This window comes from Thunnus thynnus, chromosome 13 (genome assembly GCF_963924715.1).
Source record: "Thunnus thynnus chromosome 13, fThuThy2.1, whole genome shotgun sequence".
NCBI lineage: Eukaryota > Metazoa > Chordata > Actinopteri > Scombriformes > Scombridae > Thunnus > Thunnus thynnus.
The window spans coordinates 10,152,236-10,176,876 of NC_089529.1; the positions used below are offsets into that span (position 1 = coordinate 10,152,236).

The window sequence follows — 24,641 nt, forward strand, 5'->3', positions numbered from 1 at the left end:
AAGCACATTTATGTCTTCAGAAAACAATATACACCTAAACCTCCTGTTCTGACAGACTAGAGGTACAGTATATCAGCCTGATATGCAGAGTGCAATATTTTCATATATAGAGAAATATCTTGAAACATTTAACACCGACATGTTGTGTTATTAAAATGTACTGAGAGCCACAGACACAGTGTGCAGAAAGCTGAAACATAAAACAAAGCTATGAGAACAACAGTGCCAGTCAAAGCTAAGTGTAGACAATTAGCAAACAGCTAAGTTATTCCTGGTATGTGCGGCCATTTGCTGCCCTGGTGAAATATTCTCTTCATGTGTGCTGTGAAATACTGCATGTCAAAATGAATTCCAAAAGCTCTGACAATTGTAAAGATAAATTACTCTATAGCTGGAGTCAAGTGCAAATGGCTCAGTTTTGGTAAATGAACTTGATTTTAAATTGAGAAATTAATCAATATTCATGGTTTTTCAGTTTCTCTCCCTTCATCTCTTCCCTAATATTTAGTTCAACTAAAACTAAGGCAAAAGTTCACAGACGAATGGGTCTGTAAACGGAAAAAACATTCCTGAGTGCTCTATTAACCTTTAAGTGACGCAGCGGCTGACCTTATTTATAGTGTAATGGTCTTTATTTATAGTGGAGATTAGCTGTCTCACAGTACTGATTCAGAGTTCATGGTATTCAAAGTGCGGGAGAACATAGTGGTGACGGGAGTGTGCCTGCTCAGTTTCATTTTCAGGCAATGTAGGGGAGGTCACCGCTGACTGGTTGAAGCCAGACCGGCAGGTTGTTTACTGGTCTGGCTGCAGGCTCACACAGGAACCTTATTTAGCTAGGGGTGAAGGAAGCAGGTGGGGAAAGCAGCTCCCCTTTTTTACATATCATTCTTGGGGTTGATGGGTTTAAGGTTTAGCAATTTTCCATCTTTGCCTTGAAACACATCCAAAAGCAAATTAAAGAAAAGAAAATGCATGAATCCAACCTTTTAAAGGCAGTAATAATATACAATTGATTACTTTGCCCAAACATCTGAGCACTGTGACCACAGTAATCAACTTTTCTTTGTCTGTCACCAAAGTATTTACATGCAAATAAGTTCTTAGAACGTAGTACAACTACTACTACTACTACTACTACTACTACTACTACTACTACTACTACTACTAATAATAATAATAATAATAATAATAATAATAATAGTAACAAAGCTTAATAATTAGAATAGTCTATTTATCCCAATAAAAGCACACTATTCATTCATTTTTTCAGTAAGTTGCACAGTTGCACTATATGTAGGCAAGGTGCTGGACTCTTGGACACCTGCAGTCCTCACATGTGCCAAAATCACAACCAGCAGCCGACCTTCTCAGTCAACATATACATTCAATTAATGGCCACTTCATTGTTGGAAATACTGTAAATTGTGGAAATGTGTCATAGGCCAAACCTCAAGAGTTTTGGGAAACATGTCATAAGTCTATCCATTATTGAAGATATGCACAGTACAATATAAAGACAAAAAGATAAAACAGCAGTATACAGTCCTACTGATGTGCAGGATGGCAACTTGCATGGCAGCCTGCCATCAAGGTACGAATATATGTGTGAATGGGTGAATGTGACTTGTAGAGTAAAAGCGCTTTGAGTGGTCGGAAGACTAGAAAGGCACAATTTAAGTGCAGTCCATTTACGGTAAAAAACAAACAAACAAAAACAACAAAAAAAACTGGAGGCGAATGTTAACAAGTAAAGGATAAGAAGTACAGTTTTTGGAATGTAACATCTTGGCACATGTATCAGCAGGTGAAATAGTTGATATTTAGAGAGAACATTTTGCAGAGTCAACCGCGTGACGTGACGTAAGTTTTCTGGGGCCATGACCTGGAGCTGATGTGGAAAGTCACATGTATGGAGGCATGTCCACTCAAGACTCCAACACTCTGCCAATAAAGTGACGCCCCTCTCTTAACACTTTCCATTCAGTGTCCGGTTCTTTGGGTGATTGCCTGTACAGATGCTAATGGCTTGACTGATTGCTTACAGATGCTATGTGCATCCACCCACCCTTGTTCATCGTATGGATTGGCTGAAAAGCATGGCGGTTCCTAGGCCCAGAACATTTCAAACTTTATTACTTGCAGGGAGGAGGGGTGTGAGGGAATTCCTAAAACTCCTGAACTAGTTTTGCATTTTGTTGTGGGGCGCTAACATTGAAAAACGGATATAGAGCAAATGTTATTCACCACAGCCAATGCCCCATGAAAACACCCCTGGAATCCAGACAGGCCTCTCACTCTGATTGGCTGTGGACACAGTATCAACCACTAGAAACATGAGGCATGCTCCTGGAAGTCAGTGTAGAAATATGAGCCGGTTAAATATGAATTTTTATGTGAACTCAAAACGTTAAGATTTAACCTTGACATAAATGTATTTATGATAATCTGAGCAAATAAGTGTAAGTTAAAATAACTTTAAAATGACAAGAAAATATTCAAAATGTTTACATGAGTGCACACCAGGCTGCCATAAGGACACTGATAGGCGCACATCAACAAGGGCTCAAATATCAGTCTGTGTCTCACAGACTCTGGTAAACATGATGAGGTTCACATGACAGGTGTGTAAAACTTGTCAGCCTACACTGTAGTCATGTGCAAAAGGTGCCTATAAATTTAGGAGCCTCTTCAACAGTAACGCAGTGAGCACACAGCATGAGACGAGGACACTAACGGGATGACTTAAAGGATTGTAAATACTCTTCACTGTCCTGGATTATAACTTTCCTGGAGAACATTTAGGTAAACTTTTACATCAAAACAAAAGTGTGTTTTTTCATGTGTTTTAGACTCAAACTATGTTATTTTATATTGAAGTAGTTGATTAAAATATTAACAATAAATATCTAAATGTTTAAAATATTTAAAATGTTTTGATGATTGTTTCTTGTACCTTTTCATTCAAGCGTAATATATCAGTCAGCCATTATACAAATAAAACCACTATGAAATAAATGAAACCTATAATACAGATTCTTTTGGGATCACAAGTAAATGATAAATGCTTGTTTTTTTCAGGGAGAGGTGTTGTGCTGGCTGGCTCACTTCGAACACAGTTTATGGCCCAAGACATTCCCACAGCAGAGCTACTTACAAAGAATAGTTTGCTTCCCGAGAAAACTTGAAGCTCTTTTTAAATCCTCTCTTGCAGGTATGCTGAATGTTCAGTATGAGCACCACAAATGTTATTAATACATCTAGTACACTCAACACTACTTATACACTTAGATTTTTTAAATTTTTACCACAGTTGGATGTTATAATCAGTTCAAACAAAAATGCTTAAGTGTCATCATGGAAAAATAAAATTATATTTTGAGTGTTTGTCTTGTTGAGTTGAGTGATGGTCTTCTTTGGTGTGTGTGGTGCTATATATGGTGCACAGCAGTCCCGGGCAAAGAGCATTAAGTGCAGACTTTTCCATTTGTGTCATCAGCTCAGGTGTAGCAATGGCTGGCATGAAACCCAAAGACTTGGTGCCCTCCGCAGCAGTTAAGTTCTTCGGAGCGGGCACCGCAGCTTGCATTGCTGACCTCGTCACTTTTCCACTGGACACTGCCAAAGTTAGACTACAGGTTAGATGCGCATTGTTTTAGAAGACTTGGCACATTTTATCTTTCAAATCCGATTTTAGTCTTGAGCCTCTTTTTAACCTGCTGCTAAGAATCTTTGAATATCATCTTGTTGCCCAGATTCAGGGAGAGGCTGAGAAAGGGGCGAGTGCAAAGAAGTATCGTGGAGTGTTTGGCACCATTGCCACTATGGTGCGCACAGAGGGGCCCCGGAGTCTTTACAATGGACTGGTGGCAGGACTCCAGAGACAGATGAGCTTTGCCTCTGTCCGAATTGGACTTTATGACTCTATGAAGCAATTCTACACTCGAGGCACTGATAGTGAGTTGCATAACCTCATTGTCTTACATGAACAACGTGGTTTCTCTCCAACTTCCTCATTGTGACAAATATACATGTTGCACAGGTGCTGGGATTGTTACTCGGCTCATGGCGGGTTGTACAACTGGAGCCATGGCTGTGGCTTTTGCACAACCAACAGATGTGGTGAAGGTACGTTTCCAAGCCCAGGTACGACTGGCTGATGGTGTGAGGAGATACAACGGCACCTTGGATGCCTACAAGACAATTGCCCGAGATGAAGGGGTACGGGGCCTTTGGAAAGGTGCTTGCCATTTTTACTTCAAATATTTACATACATTTTATCACTTATCATAAAAAATCCCTCCCCCGGTTTTGAAGTAACCATCCTCTCCCCTTGTTGCTTTTCTTCCAGGTTGCATGCCCAACATCACCCGTAATGCCATTGTAAACTGTGCAGAGCTGGTGACCTATGACTTGATCAAAGAAGTCATCTTGAAGTATGACATAATGACAGGTGAGGTTTAAAAGCAAACAAATGATTGCAGAGATTCCAAAATATGAATTATTGTAGAAGGATGTGACGTTGCTTCTGTTCCCCTCCAGACAACCTGCCGTGCCACTTCACTGCTGCCTTTAGTGCAGGCTTCTGCACAACAATTGTGGCTTCCCCTGTGGATGTAGTCAAAACACGGTACATGAATTCACATTCTGGCCAGTACAACAGCGCTATCAACTGTGCACTCAACATGCTGAGGCATGAAGGACCCACAGCCTTCTATAAAGGGTAAACACATGTCTTGTTAGCCACATGACACTGAACCAAACAAATACCAAATAAAATAACTTGTTTGGGACCCTTCTTTACTTTTATATCATTTTTCTGCTTTAGGTTCATGCCCTCTTTCCTGCGACTGGGCTCCTGGAACATTGTGATGTTTGTGACATACGAACAAATCAAACGGGGTATGACCAGGGCAACACAGTACTGGGAGTCGCCGTTTTGACCGCAGCTTTTCAGACAGAAATGCACAGACACAAGAAAATAGCCTTCACTATGGTGCAGTGATGACCAGTGATGACCCATGCTTTTATAGGTTGGAATATGACACCCGCAAGTGGAGGCCCAAAGGAGAGCTTCAAAAGGTTTGAGAGGCCTTTGGTCACACTATCAGTGTAGCAGCTCAGAGGTGGAGAGAGCTCACATGTTATTTACAAAGACTCTTCATCGTGACGGGAGTTTGTCTACTGATTCCTAAATGTACATTGACTCTGTTGGTATTGTTACAATGCTGGCAGGAGTATTCAAGTGTAAAGGGGCATTTTAAACTCTCTAATGTTGTGCACTTCTATAAAGAAATGCTCCTTCAGGCTTAAATGATGGATGTGAAATGGAGGTGAAAGGGTAATTCCAGAAAGTCATGCTTTATTGCTTATTCACATATGTATATCAAAAATCTTGATCAGCTGGCTCTGAGCTTTGAAGATGGATGTTCATGTTTACAAGACTGAACTGGACTGTATGGATAATGTGATAGCATAATGTTATTTGTTATTTAGGGTATGTTTCCATGAAAGCAGTGGACAGATTGAGTCTGGCAACACAGGCTTAAATAGTGACCATTTTATTGTAGACTGTTTACAATTTGCAATTTAGTTTACCAGTGTTTGTGGTGCATATGGCCAGAAGTTTATAGGATAACATGTGTCTGTGTATGTAAATAGTATGATTTATTGCTGGTCGATAAGCTGTAAATATGCTGTACATAATGATAAATAAATGCCAAAATGAATGACTGCAACAATTCTTTATATTTGTCCATTATTGAATCTTGCTGTACCTTTGATAGAACATGTTACATCAACCAACCTACAGTTTATATAGTGTGACTGAAAAGAATCAAAAGATCAGAGAGTTACTGAAGTGGAGCAATAAATTAGCTGTTTACAGCAAGTTGAACACCTTGGTTGTTGGGACATGTTCAGTGTTTAAAGGATAAGTCTGGCGATTACATTTTTGTTATTGTCAACAAATCTCATCTCAGTGTTATGTGTGTGTATCCTCAGCCTGATATGAGTGCTTCGTCCTGAGGGCAATGGCTACTGTTGTTTGTTTAGAAATGAAAATTTTCAGTCTCTGGAGAGTAGTTTTTTATAAGGTGTAGTATTAAGTTTACTTGGCAGAAATTAATTGTGTATATATACCATCTTAAAGTGTTCGGGGCAAATGTGACAGGATTTATTTCACATCTTATAATTTGATGATTAAGGTAAGATGGTGAACCCAGTTTGTCCCCAACGAGTAAACGCTTTCTATTCATATTTCATATTCATATTTTTTGAAAAATATAATTTTTCTGACCTTTTGATTTTGGAAATACAGTGGACAGCAAGATATGATTGTAAAATGTGCATTTGTCAAGCAAAAATCCCACACATCCAAACACCTCAGCAAACAGTAGCCTGAGAGCAGAGCTGTGAAATGAGCTTCTGACTGAAAGAAAGTAGAGTTCTCCTCTTGCATTGGGCCTCTGAATAAATATAGTTTTGTTTAGAAGGCCTTCCCCATGCCTGGAATATTTCCAGAATCACTTGCTCCTGATGCTGCAGTTTCACACTTGGGTCAGTCAGATAAACCGTGACACAGGCATTACACAGGCCATCATACAGATACTGCATGTAGGCCAACATGTACCCAAGAGCTCACTCATAACTTTGCAGCTTACATTCCATGTTTTGATATTCTATGTATATATGACTCAACAAATACACCATCCTTTAACCGATAATTGCTTTACAGAACCCCATCAAGGAAACACACTACTGTTCAGATATATATATATAATACTGTTTGTGAATTTATCCCGAAAACTTATCTGTTTTTGTTAGCTGTACAGAGACTTCATTAACAGTAATTTTCAAACTAGCACCCCATCAGTGAGCACAGGAACAACATGTTGTGAGAACACATCGTTTTGAACAAAAACCAGCAGGGGGATGTTAATGGGTCTGAACATACGGATCTAATTTCACGTGGGGTGTACGGTGTTCTTGTATTTTCAGCATGACTCAGCATTTGCTCAAGTCTGTGCTATCTGTACCATATAGGAAGATAAGTAGAGTTTCAGCAAACTAGATAATATAGTTTTGTAATGGAACATTTAGTCCACTCTCAGTAGACAGTATATTCTATGACAATGCTGTTTTTTATGTCTGTTTTGACATTGTTGTAAATCTTGAGGACAAAAGCGGGAGGGGGCTTGATTACGAAGTCAAGATAAGACATCATGTTCTACAATTTCTTCATCAAAAAATTGCAAACACACAAGCAGGTTTATAATGTTCTGCCCATCAGACCAGTTGACAACCCTTATAGATATAGTGGAGGTGGGGCCCCACTAGCAACACATGCCATGCCATGATGTAACAACGTCATGGCAGTATTTAAAGAGGCTGCTCTTCCACACACTACTGTATCCTTTCCTCTCACTGGTTCATTTGGGTATTGTCACTTCCAGAGGCATTTTACCAGGCATCTCAACTTCCACACATCAAATCACGGTTCAACCAAACTCTTTGTAATTACGTTTCTTTGGATGTTTTTATTATTGTCGATACTGTTCGACTGTAGTGTTGTTTTTGACCGTATTTCTCTCTTTTTCAGGATTTGGAGCATGATTTTAAGGCTCATTTTTGAAACATTTTCTATGGAAAAAAAAGGAAACCAATTCACAGCCGGGACAATATTCAGCCAGAGGGACGCCTTTAGAGAATCCTGATCTTGAATGTTTTTGGTCCTAAACTCCTCCAATAAAGGTGAGAATGAATAATCAATGTTCAGATTTTTTTCATTCATGTGACTGTGAGGTCTGGCAGCCCTTCCCTGTCTGCACAGAATATACTGAACAGCTGCCTTTCATTTAGCATCACTAACATCACTAGTTAGGATCAAGTAAAAAAATCAGATCCATAGAATAAACTATGTTCTCCTGCCTTGCAGGTTATGATTCTTGTGTGCTGACTTTGCAGAGATGCCATTTCACATTACATAGATTTCATGGAATGTGTTTTGGGGTCTATCTTTTTCAGATTTTTGAGGAGCTTCTTGTCCTGTTAATAGGCTACACTCTTCAGTTTTTATATAAATTAAAATAATTCTGGAAAATGGTTGGATTTGGACCCGCAGATGTGCCTCCATCAGCAGCTGTGAAGTTTGTAGGAGCAGGAACTGCAGCATGCTTTGCTGACCTGCTCACTTTTCCTCTGGACACAGCCAAAGTGCGGCTGCAGGTATCCAAGCTCTTTGCAGATTCAGATATTAAAAATTATTTCCCATCAACAACTTCTGATACTGTATGTGCACATATTCAAATATACTGCATGTGAAATATTCATAACATACATTTCATATTCATTAAACAAACGTGTATCTTTAAAACATGTTATGTATCACTTTCTTATCCTTAACTGATCTCCATTACATTATTTTAACCCACATAGATCCAAGGGGAGGCTGTGGGCTCTGCAGCTGCAGACAGAGGGTCTACAGTGAAATATCGTGGAGTGTTTGGCACCATCACCACCATGGTGCGTACAGAAGGGCCCAGAAGCCTTTACAGTGGACTGGTGGCAGGACTCCAGAGGCAGATGAGCTTTGCCTCTGTCCGCATCGGTCTCTACGACTCTGTAAAACAGTTCTACACCAAAGGCTCTGATCGTGAGTCTCTATGAATGTATCCTAATTGTTTATCTAGTTGTTTATCTAGCTGCACCTATCAGGTCTGACATCTCTCTCCTCTTTTGTTCAGATGTAGGTATTGGCAGTCGGCTGCTTGCTGGATGTACCACTGGTGCCATGGCGGTTGCTTTTGCTCAGCCTACAGATGTGGTGAAAGTCCGCTTCCAGGCCCAGGCGAGGTCTCCTGGGTGCGCCAGACGCTATTGTAGCACCATTGAGGCTTACAAGACCATTGCTAAGGAAGAGGGCATTCATGGCCTGTGGAGAGGTAGTTTGAGTTTAACAAGAATATGCATCTCTTGAAGCATATCCTTTTAATTTCTTGTAGTAAATATGTTTATGTACTTATATCACTGTCATGCAGGTACAGGTCCAAACATTGCACGTAATGCAATTGTTAACTGCACTGAACTGGTGACATATGACTTCATCAAGGATACACTTCTTAAGTCCACTCCCCTGACAGGTAAAACAATGGCTTCAGTACAACAAGATCCAGAGGCTTGATATATAGCTACACTGTCTCTCACTTTGGAGCAGTAACTCAACTCAAACGCCTTTACTCCACAGACAATCTGCCCTGCCACTTTGTATCAGCCTTCGGTGCAGGGTTATGCACAACAGTGATTGCCTCTCCAGTCGACGTGGTCAAGACAAGATACATGAACTCGGCCCTCGGCCAGTACAGCAGCGTCCTCAACTGTGCTGTTGCCATGATGACCAAAGAGGGACCATTTGCCTTTTATAAGGGGTAAGCATTAACTGAGACATTTAATGAGGTTATAAATGAAATATTTATAGAGGAGGGGAAGGAGAGCTAATGTGTGTAAACAAAATGACTGCTGTTATTTTGAATGGATTGCAAAAAATCTCAAATCTCAAAAAAGTTTGTGCTCTTCAGGTTCATGCCGTCGTTCTTACGTCTGGGCTCCTGGAATGTGGTGATGTTTGTGACATACGAGCAGCTGAAACGGGCCATGATGATGGCGAATCACAACCGCACAACTATCCTGTAATCATTATCATCTGACAGAGGGCTGATGTTGTACCACAGTTGTCTTGTTTACAAGTGTCTTTACTTCTGGTTGCCTCATAGTGTATATTTCAACAAATAGTGTCAAAGTTATATAAATTGTGTTTACACCGATAATGACAGAAATGTAACCACATTTGTCTTCATAGTCCTATGACGGCAACGCATTTATTAAAAATGTGATCAATCTTTAAACGCTAGAGCTTGTTTGATCAGATATTTCCTCTCAGCGGAGAGCTTCTCAGGAAACTGGATGTCAAAAGTGATGATGAGGTTTCCTCTCTGTGAAGGATCCTGGGACAGCGGCATTCCCTCTCCAGTCACCACTTTTTTGTATGCAGGGCTGATGGGTTATAAGAAACAAATCAGAGACAGGAAAAGGTTAATTGATGCAGATGATGCACAAACCCAAAACATATTATCCTTATTTTCGCTCTAGAAATACTCTTGTGTAAGTGTACAGTTTATGTAAAGTGCTTGAATTCCTCGTGATCACCTTTCTCTGTTCTGATATTAATGTTTAAATCAGAATATCTGTGATTAATGTCAAATAAACAGTATTTTACATAAATGTTATTTTGTCCCCAGTATAAGGAAACACTTACTGCACAATGTCATTGATGGGAATATTGAGTAGCCTGCCATCTAGTGTCTCCACATCCACAGAGAACCCAATCAAGGCCTGTGGGAAAGGGCATCAACACACTGCTTGAGTCTTTATTGTACTTGAACCCAATCGGTTTCTATGTGTGACTAATAATTAAACCCATTATTCTGGCTCTCAACATGACTCACCATTTCCAGAGAGATCTGGGTCTTGTAGATCAGGTCATTGTGTTGTCTTACGAACAGATGATGACTCTTCTGTCGCACTATGAACACAATATCTGCAGGGATGCTGTTTGGTCCCTAAAAGGTGAAATGTAGCAATATGATTACCAGGTAGTCAGGCTCTTTCCCTAAAAATGGCTTATTGGTAAAATATTGGTATTTTGGTAAAAGGTTGATCATTTTAAAGACTCAAGTTAGATAAATAAAATGTATGTGCCCTGTAGGTTTTTCATTATAGAAAATATACGCAGACTGTACATCAGCTTTAGTTATACGCATTTCTAGACTAAGAACAGTAACTAAGTGTTCATTTTTCATATATAGTAGAGTTGTGAGCAGCTTGAAAGAGATCTACTTTGAGAGAGATCTGCTGAGGCCATCTAGTGGTGGCAATGAAGCAGATCCAGTATGATGCTCAAAAACTGAATAATTAAATTAAATTGGAAAATTTCCAAATATTTACTTAGCTATTCCTATTTTCTATTAATTTTATTTGATTAAAAACTATCCAGGCTATCTGTGGTCAAGAGCCTAAGCATGTCTGCAGTTATGTTTATAAAATCTCAAACACTTCACATTCATAATATATTATCAGAATATGACATAAAGAGTGAAAATGAAAAATCTAATACAAAATAATGCATTTAAACGCTGACTTGCTGGAAAAAGATGAAATTTTAGTATAAAGAAAATTAATTATTCCCTTATGATTCATAATTCTTGACAATGGACAATGGTTGTATAACTCTCTCACCTGATCTCCCTCTTTGGAGAAAATGATTCTTGTGCCTTCTTTCCATCCAGGTTTTACATCTATAGACAATATCTTGTCTCTTATACTGGATGTGAATCCATCCTCATTCATAACCTATTAAACAAATAAGGCAAAAATAAATACACATATTTTTTTTCAGTGTGTTTCCTTAGGCCTTGTTGTGATTGATTGTTGATTAGTCAAATCTAACTGTTTTTTTTAATGTAAAGTAATTTGAAGTATGAATGATTTGACCACTCAAAGGCTGTGGGATGATAAAAGATACTTACTTAACACAGTAGCTCTTACCCTACGAGAGATCTTAATTTTTTTCGTGCATCCATGAAAGAGATCATCCAGGGACAAATGAAGGTCTCTCTCTATTGGGGAATCCTGGACCTTCACCACTCCTGGTTGCAGGCCACCGAACTGGACTGGTGCATCATTTGTATAGAAGTCTGTAAAAAAACAAATTAATATCAGTGTAAATCATATGAAATCTGAAAGAAGTATATTAGTCTTTGTTTCTCTTACCTGCAAATGGGTTGTCGCCTCCGAAAAACTGCCTGAATGTTTTGTCTGGATTACCATGGTAGACATATTTAGATGACCAGGCCCCGCCGCTGCCAAACTCAGGTGGGATACCACCTTTTAGACCCTCCACACCAAACTTGTCATAGGTTGCCTTTTTGCGAGCTGTCACAAAGAAAATAGATAAATGTTATAGATACACACTCAGACATACTGTAAATATGATTGGGTAAAAGTTGCTGTGATTATTGTCCTTAGGAAATAAGATGCAAGTAACTATTTGTTTTGAGATTCAGAAATCCTTATTGATGATTCAGTTGATATGTAATAGATATTTATATTTTTGCATTGGCATATAGCTCAAATCATATCAGGACAAAACACACAAAGGATACAAACATTGGGGCAAACATTACTTTGCACATTTCTGGTAAAAAAAAAAAAAATACTGTACAAAAAAAGACTGCTATTGGTAAAATAATGGTATTTTAGGTGGATATACTTATGGAATGATACATTTCATTGACATATGTTATGGGTTGCTCAACTCACGTTCGCTCAGGACATCGTAGGCTTCACCCAGCTGACTGAATTTCTCGGTGGCTCCAGCTTCTCTGTTGCTGCTCGGGTGAAACTTCAGTGCAAGACGTCGATATCTAGGACGATAGAAGAGGAAAACTGTGATAATTATAAACACAAAACGTCTGGTAAAACTGCCTCTGCGTGGCTGCATGTTTCTATCAAATGACTTAACAAGACTTACGCCTTTTTGATATCTGCGTCTGTTGCATTTTTGTTTACTTCTAGCGTCTCGTAGTAATCGCTGCCCATTTTAGGCTTAAATGCTTCAGATTTAAAAATCAAAAGACAGTTCAGTGTTTCAGTCCGCTCCGGCAGCAGTTGTTTAACTTGGTTTCCAGGGAAACGGCTGTTTAGGAGTCTCTCGCGGGATTTGCAACAGTGCCGTTCGCCTTTTTTCCCCCTAGGATGGCAAAGTCATGACTCGCCCTACTCTGCTCTGATTGGCTAGGACTCGTTACCTTCGTTGATTGGGTTGGTTAGGTTTAGGCATGAGGAGTATGATTGGTTAGGATTAGGGTAAGAATATCAGGGTAAACCAATCAAAGACAGGGTAGGGTCGGGTCATGACTTCGCCATCCTAGGAAAAAAACCGCATACCGTTCAGTGGTAAAGAGAAAACCTGACAAAATACTTAGCTGTTTCGTTCATGTTTGACAAAAATACAGAAAGCTAATTCATTGGTGTCATATTACTGGCTATTGTAAGTTAGAATGAACCTGTCTGATGGGCCCCAGGGAAAAATACTGTTATTGCAGGCTTTAGGTTTTAAAGCCTTTCTTAAAGTCTTTTATTTCAGAATATGCACCATGTAAGCAGAATATCAATTACAATAAGAATAGCCTAAGAACTACTGTTTTGAAACAGTTCTCCTCTAAAAGACATTTAACAATTAATCAATTATATGCAACTACTGACACAGTGAACCTGGGACTTTTAGGCCCTTAAAGTCTGGGCAGTTGTCCACCTTGCAATCTGGCCTTGCTTATCGTTAGCCTACAGGTTGCTATGATTGCAGTAATGTCTCCCTTAATAAAATAAGTTCCCATGAAGACTTGTGCCACAACAGACCATAGCAGACCATCAGGCATGGCTAATGGCTGGAATGGCCTTCCTCTTCATGGTACAGTGACTGGTAGTGTAAATCTGATCCTGTGCTTCACACATGGTTTCCACTGACTGACTTAACAGAAGACTTGACAGAAACAGATCAACAACTATGCAATACTTTTGCAAATCTTTGATGTACAATTAACATTGATAAACTACTGTTAAAGCTATAAATAAGACACAGATGAACTCCTGCAGCAGTGACAAGTGTATTCTATTTTATTTTCTCATTTAAAACCATTCCAGACAGAAACGTTAAGGACTACTATGCCATACAAATCAGACTCTCTTTCATAATTTCACACAAAACAAAAAAAATTGCACGGTATAATCAGTATGATCAAATTATCATTTAGAGGTGGCAGAGGGAACAGCACACGCTCCCCACCGATTCTGTTAGAGATGGTCTAGATGGATGCATATTTTATTTAGCGATTCAGGAATCATACCAAAAAGTTAAGATATTAACAGCCATAAAAAAAGAAATATGAATCCAATAGAAATAAATATTACAAGTCATTGTGGATTAAATACACATGTAGAATAATCACTAACAAAAGATCAATGCCAAAAAATAAAAACAAGCAAAAGAAAACGTGTGTTCATAAAACGTCATACCAAACTTAACTAGATAGACCCAAAGCCAAGGAAGCCCTCTACAATATAACTCCAAAAGGCATATACTGTATCTCCATCTCTAATGTTTATGGTTGGTTTTTATGATTCTGAATCTTAATATATGAGAAAATCCTCCTCAAACACTATCATTAAAGAAATAGTTTTAATCTATGTTGTACTCTTGAGAAAAAGAAAAGAAAAAAAAAAGATCTATCCAAATAAAAAGGTAATAGAAAACGGAAGCCAAAGTAAAAATAACCCATCTCAAGGGACAAGTGTGGGAAGAGAGGAAGGACGGTATGTGGGTGGTGTAGTGTTGCCCTTGTAGTAGGTGTCATGTGTTTGTGCTGGTTCTGAGACCATGTGGCGGACATCATGCTGGTATATGTTGGGAGAACGGTGTAGTTTGCTGGTATGGATCTGACATGGCTGCCACTTCCAACTTCTGCTCAATTGTGGGTTTACAGTACGAGTGTCGACACTGACATCTCCCAAATTTATTAGTTTACTTCAACACAACTTTGCAGCCTTTCCCACATATCATTCCAGACCGTTAAAAAAATAATAAAAATAAAAGTTTGTTAACATAATTCATTAATGAATCCTTGCCAATCAATTTCAACTGCACACATTTTGTTAACTGACAAATGCACAAAAACATCCACATTGCGCTTGTTAGGCTTAAAGCAATATATAACTTTATAAAGAATATTCTCACTCTTTAACACATACTTTGACTTGATGTCTTACACACACATTTCTTTCTTTCAGTTTGGTTCAAAAAGTCATCTTTAGATGCAAACTATGGAGGAGGAGCTCAGTAAAGATGAGCTGAGCTTCCAGCTCTGAATACTGTTTCAATGTACGTGTTTTACAGTACAAATATTCAATTTAAATGATTTATGACTTTCAGAGCAACCCGATGAGAGAGCAGGTTTCCACAATGGCGAAGATAACGGATGTAGTGTTCTCTTTCAGGCTGCTGAAAGAGGCGGGTGTAGTGAAGGGTACGGATACAGAAAAACGACTGGGGTTGAGAAAAAGCCAGTAAGAGAAATTATTTAGTGACACAGGCCAGCATTAGCAGGCACAGCCTCCTTCACTGACAGGTTGCTCTGGTGGCTTCTCCAGTTTAATGTCAATCACTGAAGGGTGGAGGAGTTAAGGAACATCACAGAACAGGAAAAATGTAACTGAAATACACAAGAGAACCATGAAAATCAACAAAACTAGACAACTCTTCTGTAAATACAAGTTATTAGACATAAAACTCGTAGAAAAATTTGCTCACATTTGTTGTCTGCTTTGAGATGTCACATAGTTCAGCATTAAATGATAATGTCAATGTGAATTTAATGCTCCTTTTTAATATACTTGTAAACAGCCCTTGTGAGCTCATCTTTCATGTGATATTTAAAGCCACACGGAGTTATTTGTACAAGCTGTAAAAATAGTAAACCTTAAATTTTTAACTTACCACAGAAAATCTTGCTTTTTCTTGTGGATATACACAGTGATTTACAACTTTTAGGCCACACTATTTAACAGACTTTTATCAGAACTGAGATAATAATGTAGATTTGTTTTAATATCAGTGACTGCTAGCTTGACTATTGATTGATTGTTGTGAACACCATCGTTAGTTTGAGTATTGTTTGAAAATTTTTGACATTAGTACCAGATACCATAGTTTTTGTACCAATAATAAACAAAAATACTTTTTTGACACTTAAGTTATGGAAATGCCAACATGTTTTTATATAAAAACCTTTTTTCCAATTTAGCAAAAAAACCAAAGAAGAACCAAACAGGAACTTTTCCTAAACAAAGTATTCTAAAAGCTGTGACAGTGAGTCAGCATGCACAATACCAGGACCCTGAAACTGAAGCAGCTAAATGGAATTCAGCCATCATTAACTTTAATATTTGCACCTTTCTTATTGTTATATGTGAACATTTTTTCTTGTGAAAAAGGCCTCTTTAGGTTTGCTTAACTGGTAACATAAATCTGAAAGGACACGTGGGTTAAACAACAATAGCGAGCTGTCACAGTGCTACACTAGACTTTCCTCCTGGCAGGTGACTATCCGTATGACACAACAGAAGAGAGCGAGGAGACCTCCGGACTCTTTCCTGTCATGTCACACACTGACATGTACACAAAAAGGATACTGTCCTCTCTACTCTTGTCCTGCGTAGTGTCCATGCCAGGGAGGGCGGCTGCCACACGACGGAAAAGCTGGAGGGAAAGAAAACCAGATGTGTTCTGTCAGACAAGGAAATATACTCACAAAGCATGACAAAAAAACAAAAAACAAGATTACGTCAAGCCAGCGTGCCTTGCATAGACCCATTACATGATCTGGCAGAAGGTCCACTTGAAGCTCGCACAGAGGAAGAGGCCCAACAGAGCTTTTCCTAATTTGATTCGGATTTAGCAGCATGTGTTTGAGCTAATGCAAGGTAATTTGGCTTGAAAAGAGGATGTAATTGTGCCTTACTGAGACCTTCCATTGATGGAGCTTGGAGAATTAAAGTGACTGATGAATTCACATGAATTTAAAAGAAACAGTGTTGTGTGTACGATGATGCTCAACATGTCTCGCCCGCCATTAAACAAGCAAGTTACAAGCATCACGTAGAAACTAGACTTGATTACATGCAGATTTAACAGCAACAAAATCAGTTACTGTGCTAATCAGTAGAGTGTTGAAGTATTTGTTTGCAAACTCCGACCCACCTCTAGAGCTTTAAGAACAAATGTTGGCCAGTACAAATCATTACTTATAGCAGGTGGGAGAGAGCTTGAAAAACAAATCAACACACCTCATTTATGACCAGAGGAAGCCATTGTTCAAAGCACATCTTTATGCACGCATGCGTGTGTGAAATAGAAGCCAATCAGAAGAGAGCATGAGCATTATGAACACACACACAAAGGTGCACACGCTCTACCTGTTTGACATTGTAGCCTGTCTTTGCACTTGTCTCAATAAACAGAACATTCATGTCTTTCGCTCTCTGTTCTCCCTCCTCTGTGGTTATCTGTCTGCGATGAGCCACGAGTCAGCGCGCACAACACACAAACATCCAGGGGGAACACGCACATACCACCACAGACATTTACAAGAAGACAAAGGGGGGGAAAAAATACAGACTGTAATTATGTTGAAGTGGAAGAACAAGCCGTGCCCCTTCCTGCTGTTGCTGCCACCTTTGCTCAAGACCAAAAGTTGACCAGTTGACCTTCAGGCCGTTCAGAGCGTCAGCTGATTTCCACAACAGGGAGAGAAGGTTTTGTGATTGGACGGAACAAGAACAATGAATCTAAGGTGCTGGGACATTTTAAATGCCTCTTTTAGAAGTGAATCTTGGACTAATCTTAAATATCCTTTGTTGGCATCTGACCTCTGAATTTGGTGGATGACCTTTGGACGTGGAGCCCAGACGGCAGCGTCTGCAGCAGGACTACAGAGCACGACTCACACACACTCTTACCTGCTTTACGTTGTAGCCTGCTTTCGCACTAGTCTCAATAAACATTACATTTAGTTCTTTGGCTTTCCGCTCACCCTCTTCAATAGATACTTGCCTGTGGTAGATAAAGGAGTTAAAAAGATGCGGGGAGAAAGACAGTGCATACTTTACTTTCAGAGGAAATATTACACATTCATTTACTTAACAGCTTGATCTATTAAGGAATAAATAATTGATATATTCAAATAATGTGAGAGGGCATTTAGCATGAAAAGAAATCACAGCTTTGACATCCAGAAAGGGCAGAGATAACTTGCTCTGACCTATTGCTGCCTCAGGAAGGACTGAGGCACTCGGTATTGACAGGCCAGCAGCAGCGATCAATGACTTCATTAGCATGCTCTCAATAGAGAGAGCTGACTTGCACAGAAGCAGGAGGAGGGAAGAACAGATTACCTTTTGTCTGCAAGGTCTGTCTTGTTTCCCACCAACATGATAATGACATCACTTCCTCTCTCCGTTCTCACATCATCAATCCATTTTGTGGTTTGCTGGAAGGAGTTGACATCTGTGAGAGAGACCAAGGGGGAAACAGGAAACAGAGCATCAGTGTTCAGGAGATGAAAAGGCTCATCTGTGAAAACAGGCGAGTTTGTGACAGGACGAGACAATAAGGAAGTGGGCGTACAAGTCGTCCACATCTTGGCCCAAGTCTGGGTAACGCTCTATTTTACAGATTGCTTAATTTTATACTAATTTCCTGGAAATTTTCAGTAGTAAGTTGCAGGTATTAAACTGTTAATTTTTAGGACATTTTACAGAAAGGGTGGTGCAATTTGGTACAAATTATAAGAAAAAACAGAAAAAAAAATGTTGGTTTAGTTGCTAAGTACCTACACTTTGGGATCATATGTGGTTGTTAATTTGCAAAACCTCTTAAGAAATTAGATGAACAATTCTTAGAAAGAAACACAACTTTTCAGTGCGTAGTTACAATATATTAGCATATTAGTTTTTTTCAATAATAGATGTTGTTTGGTACAAAATGGTAGCTCAGTTCCCTTGCAAATGCAAGAGCAAAACAAGCAAACAGGCACCATAAACCATTACAACACACACAGAAAGGAAACACATGAATGTGAGCGTATGTACAGTGAATATATATGAAATGTACAGTTCAGTTCCCTAGCATGTCAAGTAGTCCAATAGACAGACAGTACAATGATTGATGTACCAGTACACGAAATCCAGCCTGAGTTCAGTCCAGAGCATTCAGAGCATTCAGGTCAGTATATGAGATCTTATGGCACGGGAGGCTAGCAAGGGGTGTTAAGTGTTGTGACTATGGATTTGTAGTGCCGTCCAGAGGGGAGAAGCTGGGTGGGAGGGGTCGTTGGTTATTTTAGCTGCCTGGTTGAAGGTGTGCTTTATATACAGTGAGTTCACTGGAGGAAAAACACAACAAATTACATTGGAGGCTTTCATGACAACATGCTCCAGTTTCCTCTTTGTGTGACTGGCTGAGCTGTCACACCAAACAGTGAGAGATGATGTGAGGATGTTTTCTACGATGGCTTAATAAAAGTGGACCAACAGGTGTTTTTTGACACAATACTTCCTCAGTCATCTGAGGAAGTACAGTCTTTCCTAAAAGTAGCTGTTGTGTAGTATATACAAAATGTGCTCGTTGTTGAGTTTTTGAGAAACAACCCAATATACTAAATATGTACTTTGACCCATAAAACTACACCCTGAAAATAAGTATTATCTGTCAGTTAAAGGATTGTAAAGAGTCTACATTATTTAAAATTTTAGGAAATTAACAACTATGTATGAACCCAAATATAATGAATCGGCACTTACAACTAAACCAAATTAACACTTTTTCTGTTTTTTCTTTTGTTAAATACCTGCAAATTACAAACTAGTATACAATTAAAAGACTTGTAAAATAACATTAAGCAATTCTGATTAGGAATTACAATAATCATTAAATTACAAATAATTATGAAAGTAAAAAAGAAAGAAAAAGCTCCTAGCATGTAAGTGGATTTGACACAAAATAAAATACACTACACATAACGGAGAACGAGGTAGATGTGGCATGTTTATAGGACATCTGAGCACACAAATAATCCACCTACTTGTGATGTCGTAAACTACGACAGCAGCAGCAGAGTCTCTGATGTAACTTGGTATGAGGCTACGAAATCGCTCCTGCCCTGCCGTGTCCCACAGCTGCAACCTGATCTGTGAGGCAAGATGGAGAAGGGGATGGGAGGAGAAATAAAACACAAAAAGAAAAAAAAACAAAAAAAAACAGAAGGGATGGAAATAAAACAAGAAAAACCCAGGTCAGAAATGAGGTAAGTTATGGTGACAAAAAAGCAAATTGAAAGAAAACTAAATCAAGTCAGACGAATGGGGAAACGAGAGAGAGACAAGACAGAGAGAGCGTAGTGCATGCAGGTAGTGAATGACCACCAGAGAGAGAGCAAGCTGTCTGCGCCTGGGGAGAAAAAAATAAATAATCACCCTTCACTTGACGTCAACCCTCCTCTCTTGATCAAGTAAGGTGTTTAATTTCAAAACAGGGGTGAAGAGAATAGATGGAGGGGTAGGAAAGAGAAGAAGAAAACTTTTGTTGAGGGAAGAAACAAACAGAGAAAAGGAAGACGGTCCAGGAGGGTAAAGCACCCAGCTCACACCTGACACTGAATTCTTAACATAAACAAACAAACAAACAACACTGCAAAGTTATGTCAGAAATCAGTAACTGTGTGCCCTTAAATACCTGCACCAAAACCTTACAGTCACTACGAGAATCTGGACAAAAACAACCAACAATCAAAAGGACAGATTCAACACTTGTACTAAAAACATAAAACTTACTGTTCTGTCTTCAAGGTACATGGTTTTCGACAGAAAATCGATTCCTATTGTGGCCTGAAAATTGATAACAAGTTGTTAATTAGGCATAACGTTCTTCAATCCATCAACATTTAATTTGGACATTATTGATGATGATCAGATCAGGTGGAGGTGTTCGTCTCACTTGGTAAGTGTTGTCGAAGCTGTCATACATGAACCTGGTGATCAGCGACGTCTTTCCCACTAAAAAAACAAACAAACAAAAAAAAAAAATTAAACACTTCAGTTTTGTAGGTTAATCAGCTCTTCTTGAAAAAAAAAAACAAAAAAAAAACTTGTGGCTATAATGAGTATGGCTGCAACTCACAGTCATTTCAATTATTGATTCATCATTCATAAATAACATTATCTTCTGCAAGATACAGAGTTATAAATAAGAAACGACATTAACGTCAAAGTTGTGTGCAGTCTATGAGCCGCAGATGAAGAAGTCTCATAATGGACTGAAGCTGACAGCATGCAACTCCCCCTCCCTTGTGAAAGTTTTTATCCATTACAGGGTGTGGTGCACAATCATAAAAGCATCTGATGAACAGTTGGAGTGTTGAGGAATGTTGAGAGACAAATAGGATTGGGATTGTGAATCAGGCTCCCCATTTATTTCCTAGCTGTGGAAATACAAGTTTTAGCCGTGTGTCCAGCCCTGAACTGACCAACTTTGAGGATTTTTGGTGAAAATCCGTAACGTCATTTCAACATTGTTGATATTTATTGGCAAAACATCCCTTTTAGCACATCAGTAAATAGAGAGACACTCATACGGGTGCTTTTAGCACCCGGACAGAGTTCGCTGTGGACTGTTTTGCTGAGCTCGAGTTACATTATCAGTTACATTGTGCATCAAGTGATGATGTCACCAAAGCCAACATGGCTGTTTACAAGGAACACACACAGCTGATCACAGACTGTCTGACTAACTCAAGGCCTGCTTGTCTTATCTTGCCGGGAGTGGAGAGTAACATTACACAATACCTGTTGAAAAATAATTACTGGCAAACCTTTTCGACACTTTCTTATCCGGTTTCTAGGCTAGGCATTAACCAACCCTCTCAGATCAGTATTGGTGCTGATATTGACTTTATTAAGCAAATAAGACATTATCAGATATAATTGATACACACGGTTTCTTTGTTAATGTCATAAAATTCACTGTTTCTACTATAAGTTTCATTAATTGAGTCACACTAACAATTCAGCACTGCAGCAATGCCTGGCTTCATTTCAACACACACACAAAAAGATCACAATGAGCTACATGCAGTAAGGTATCCAGATTTTGAATTTGGGATAAAGACAGAAGTGGTATCATGGAAGTAGGAGGAGAAAAAGTTGGTTTAGTGCATCCAAAGTCAACATAAAACTCCAAATTCAGCTTTCACTGTGTGCTTTGCGTTGGCACACTAAGACACACAGCTGTGGAAGTACTACTTCACTACTTCATTACCAACATCTCACCTTTGCCTTTTATAACAATTACATGATTGTTAAGTATAGATCTACACTTGCCCCCTCCCCTTCCCTCTCTCTCTTCCAGTACAAGTACACCCTGTGTTCAGTTTGACTAGAAAAGAGGGAAAATGAGCAGGGAGAGAGCAGGAATGCTACCGGGCAGGTTTGATAATTGGGATGCTTCATTTTTCTGCTGAGGAGCCCCCAGGACAGACGAACTGATCTGACAAATCACTGCAAGATAAATTGTGAGCTTAAACCGAGATTGACTGCTATCTTCTTAACACAGCATGTCACCTGTTGTCAGCTTGTAACTGTAGCATCTGCTTTGGAAGTAATGTAAAGACAAAATGCAACTGTTATTATTATATAAAAAGTAGTTAGTATCCACGATGGTCATCACTTCTTTAACATTTGTGATGTTCTTCTAAGTTAGCTGCACAGCCTCTGTTTAAGTTGTGTTGTCTCGCCATTGAAGTTTGTTAACAAGCGCACAGGTCAGTTTGCACAAACAAGACTTAATAGTAAGAAAGTTAATTGTCTTTTCATGAAGCCAGAGTGGACAAGCAGGTAGTAACAAGTTTTTGTTTGTGTCGTAATGCTTTCAGTCTGCCAAGTTTAACGTTACGCCGCTAATGTTAGCAAGCTACGACTAACGTTATATTGGTTAATCAGCAGCATGTCCTGTAGATCATAATTACGCACAATATTTGATTGTAGCGTTAGACTTACCACTCTGCTCCCCGAGAAAGACCAATTTAAATTTTCTTAAAGGGTTTCCGAAGTCTCCGGCCGCAGACATGACTGTATGAAACAAGCTCCGACGTTACTTTTCAGGAGCTAACGCTAGCTAACCAGCTGATGTCAGTTATCAAAGGTCCGGGGATCCGTGAGGTTTTACCGCTTTACAAACCCTCCACACGAGCCTGGCGAGGGTTCGTGTTGTACAATCACTCCTTTAAGCTCCCAGACACTTTTTTGATAACTCACGAACTACTGCGACCAAGTTAGCAGTTAGCATTACTGTCAGTTTTCTGACATGTCCACAGCTACTTCTTCTTCTTCTTCTTCTTCTTCTTCGGACAGAAACCCTGTTTACATCTCAGGCAGATCGTCGTGCTGCCTTCTACTGGTGGCGACAAACACATCATGTGTGATAAAAAACGCATCGTGGCAGAGCAAAGCTTAAAGATATATCATATTCATTCATTAGTCGGATTTATATTGTACAACAGAAGGCTAAATAAAGTGAAAACTACAAGAAACAACCTATGAAGCATCGGTGTATCTTTATATGGACAAAAGAGGGCGGACTCACCTTGCTGCCAACGTTACCTGCTATACAACCTTTATGATCATTTCAATAATGAGTTATTCTGAGTATGTAGTCCCCTATAGTATCATCTGACACTGGCCTGTACTGATATTGAAATGACAATATAACATTTGTGAGTATCACATTTCTTATTGAATTAACAACATAACAACATAAAGTACACAGCCACAAATGGTTCGCTTTATTTTTCCTGTTAACTGTGAAGGGAAATTAATTCCTATATAAATGACATGTGTTTTTACATTTGTACTGTGTTATATCAATAGATATGAATATGTGTTTATTGCAATCACGTAATCTATCTATCTATCTATCTATCTATCTATCTAACTATCTATCTTTCTTTCTTTCTTTCTTTCTTTTTTTCTTTCTTTCTTTCTTTCTTTATTAAATTCACCTCAAAATTATTAAAACAAGAGGGGGAAAGGGATCACACAAGGCACAGTTAGTCCGTGTATTCTTATATAATATCTGTGTATTATAATACTAATAATGTTAAAGTAATAGTTATATAACACTTCTATATAACACTTAATATCGGATAGGAACGTTAGGTTTCTTTTCATAAAACATGAGTTGAAGCACCCTCCCTCCCTGGACAAAATTAAGCCACTTTGCTTGTGTTGAAATAATCACACCTCTCCTAGTTCAGGGCAAACTATTTTGAGATATTGCTGCGAATATGCACATGCACAGTTTTATATTCACTATATTATTGCCAATTGTTTGTTTGCAACCTTTCAACATCTAGCCAACTGGCATTTATTATCTTTGTGAACAAAATCAAATCACACTTATGGGTAGCAGTACATAGATGTGAAAGTGGAAGTCTAACTTGTTAGGTCTATTAGATCACACACTTTTTAAAATTGGTGTCACATTGCAATGTTTACAGGACCAACTGCAGCTCTTATTTGATTGCTTTTGACCTCCAGCTGCTGTCCAGAAGATTGAAGCCCTGTGACAACATACAAGGTCGCTTGGTTCACTTGCTTTACCCAAAGACAAACAAACAATCAAAATGTTGTATAAAGAGTTCATGAGTTAAATATATTGTCTTTGTTTATGGTCAATAAATAATCACTTGTGCTGTTTTGCTGATCAGTAACAACCTGTAAAAAGATTTATTTAGATTTTATTTTTTGTATTAACACATTTCATATAATAGGGACTGAAAAACAACTGACAGTTGCATCAACCATTTATCTAAATCTTCAATCTTATCAAAATTTTAATCTACAATAGCAATAACCAAAAACCAAAAGAGTTTAAAATATATTTGTGTACTGTCTCTATCACAACAGACCAACAAAATGTT

General features: G+C 38.8%; 3 protein-coding genes across 4 annotated transcripts; 1 reads left to right on the forward strand and 2 right to left on the reverse strand.

Moving 5' to 3' along the window:
• Positions 1–2,647: 2,647 nt before the first annotated feature.
• Positions 2,648–9,890, forward strand: LOC137196281 (uncharacterized). The gene is made up of 15 exons (XM_067609151.1): positions 2,648–2,805; positions 3,082–3,214; positions 3,500–3,638; positions 3,756–3,957; positions 4,043–4,240; positions 4,352–4,453; positions 4,543–4,723; positions 4,829–4,936; positions 5,034–5,082; positions 8,092–8,226; positions 8,437–8,653; positions 8,745–8,942; positions 9,039–9,140; positions 9,245–9,425; positions 9,576–9,890. The coding sequence occupies exons 3-15, from the start codon at positions 3,513–3,515 to the stop codon at positions 9,688–9,690; spliced, it is 1,914 nt and encodes a 637-aa protein (XP_067465252.1). The 5' UTR covers positions 2,648–2,805; positions 3,082–3,214; positions 3,500–3,512; the 3' UTR covers positions 9,691–9,890.
• On the reverse strand, positions 9,844–12,761 carry dnajb13 (DnaJ heat shock protein family (Hsp40) member B13). Its single transcript, XM_067607740.1, has 8 exons — positions 12,587–12,761; positions 12,376–12,479; positions 11,827–11,988; positions 11,602–11,750; positions 11,293–11,406; positions 10,503–10,616; positions 10,313–10,389; positions 9,844–10,050 (listed from the first exon to the last, which is right to left on the reverse strand). The coding sequence occupies exons 1-8, from the start codon at positions 12,652–12,654 to the stop codon at positions 9,891–9,893; spliced, it is 948 nt and encodes a 315-aa protein (XP_067463841.1). The 5' UTR covers positions 12,655–12,761; the 3' UTR covers positions 9,844–9,890.
• A 947-nt stretch (positions 12,762–13,708) lies between these two features.
• rab6a (RAB6A, member RAS oncogene family) lies at positions 13,709–23,082 on the reverse strand. 2 transcript variants are annotated; one of them, XM_067607742.1, is made up of 8 exons: positions 22,720–23,082; positions 20,663–20,721; positions 20,500–20,553; positions 19,752–19,857; positions 18,064–18,175; positions 17,629–17,722; positions 16,303–16,369; positions 13,709–15,275 (listed from the first exon to the last, which is right to left on the reverse strand). In XM_067607742.1, the coding sequence occupies exons 1-8, from the start codon at positions 22,787–22,789 to the stop codon at positions 15,211–15,213; spliced, it is 627 nt and encodes a 208-aa protein (XP_067463843.1). In that variant the 5' UTR covers positions 22,790–23,082; the 3' UTR covers positions 13,709–15,210. The 2 variants fall into 2 exon arrangements, with proteins under 2 accessions (XP_067463843.1, XP_067463842.1); XM_067607741.1 differs by lacking the exon at positions 17,629–17,722 and adding an exon at positions 17,086–17,179 and having other exon boundaries at positions 22,720–23,080.
• Positions 23,083–24,641: the final 1,559 nt, after the last annotated feature.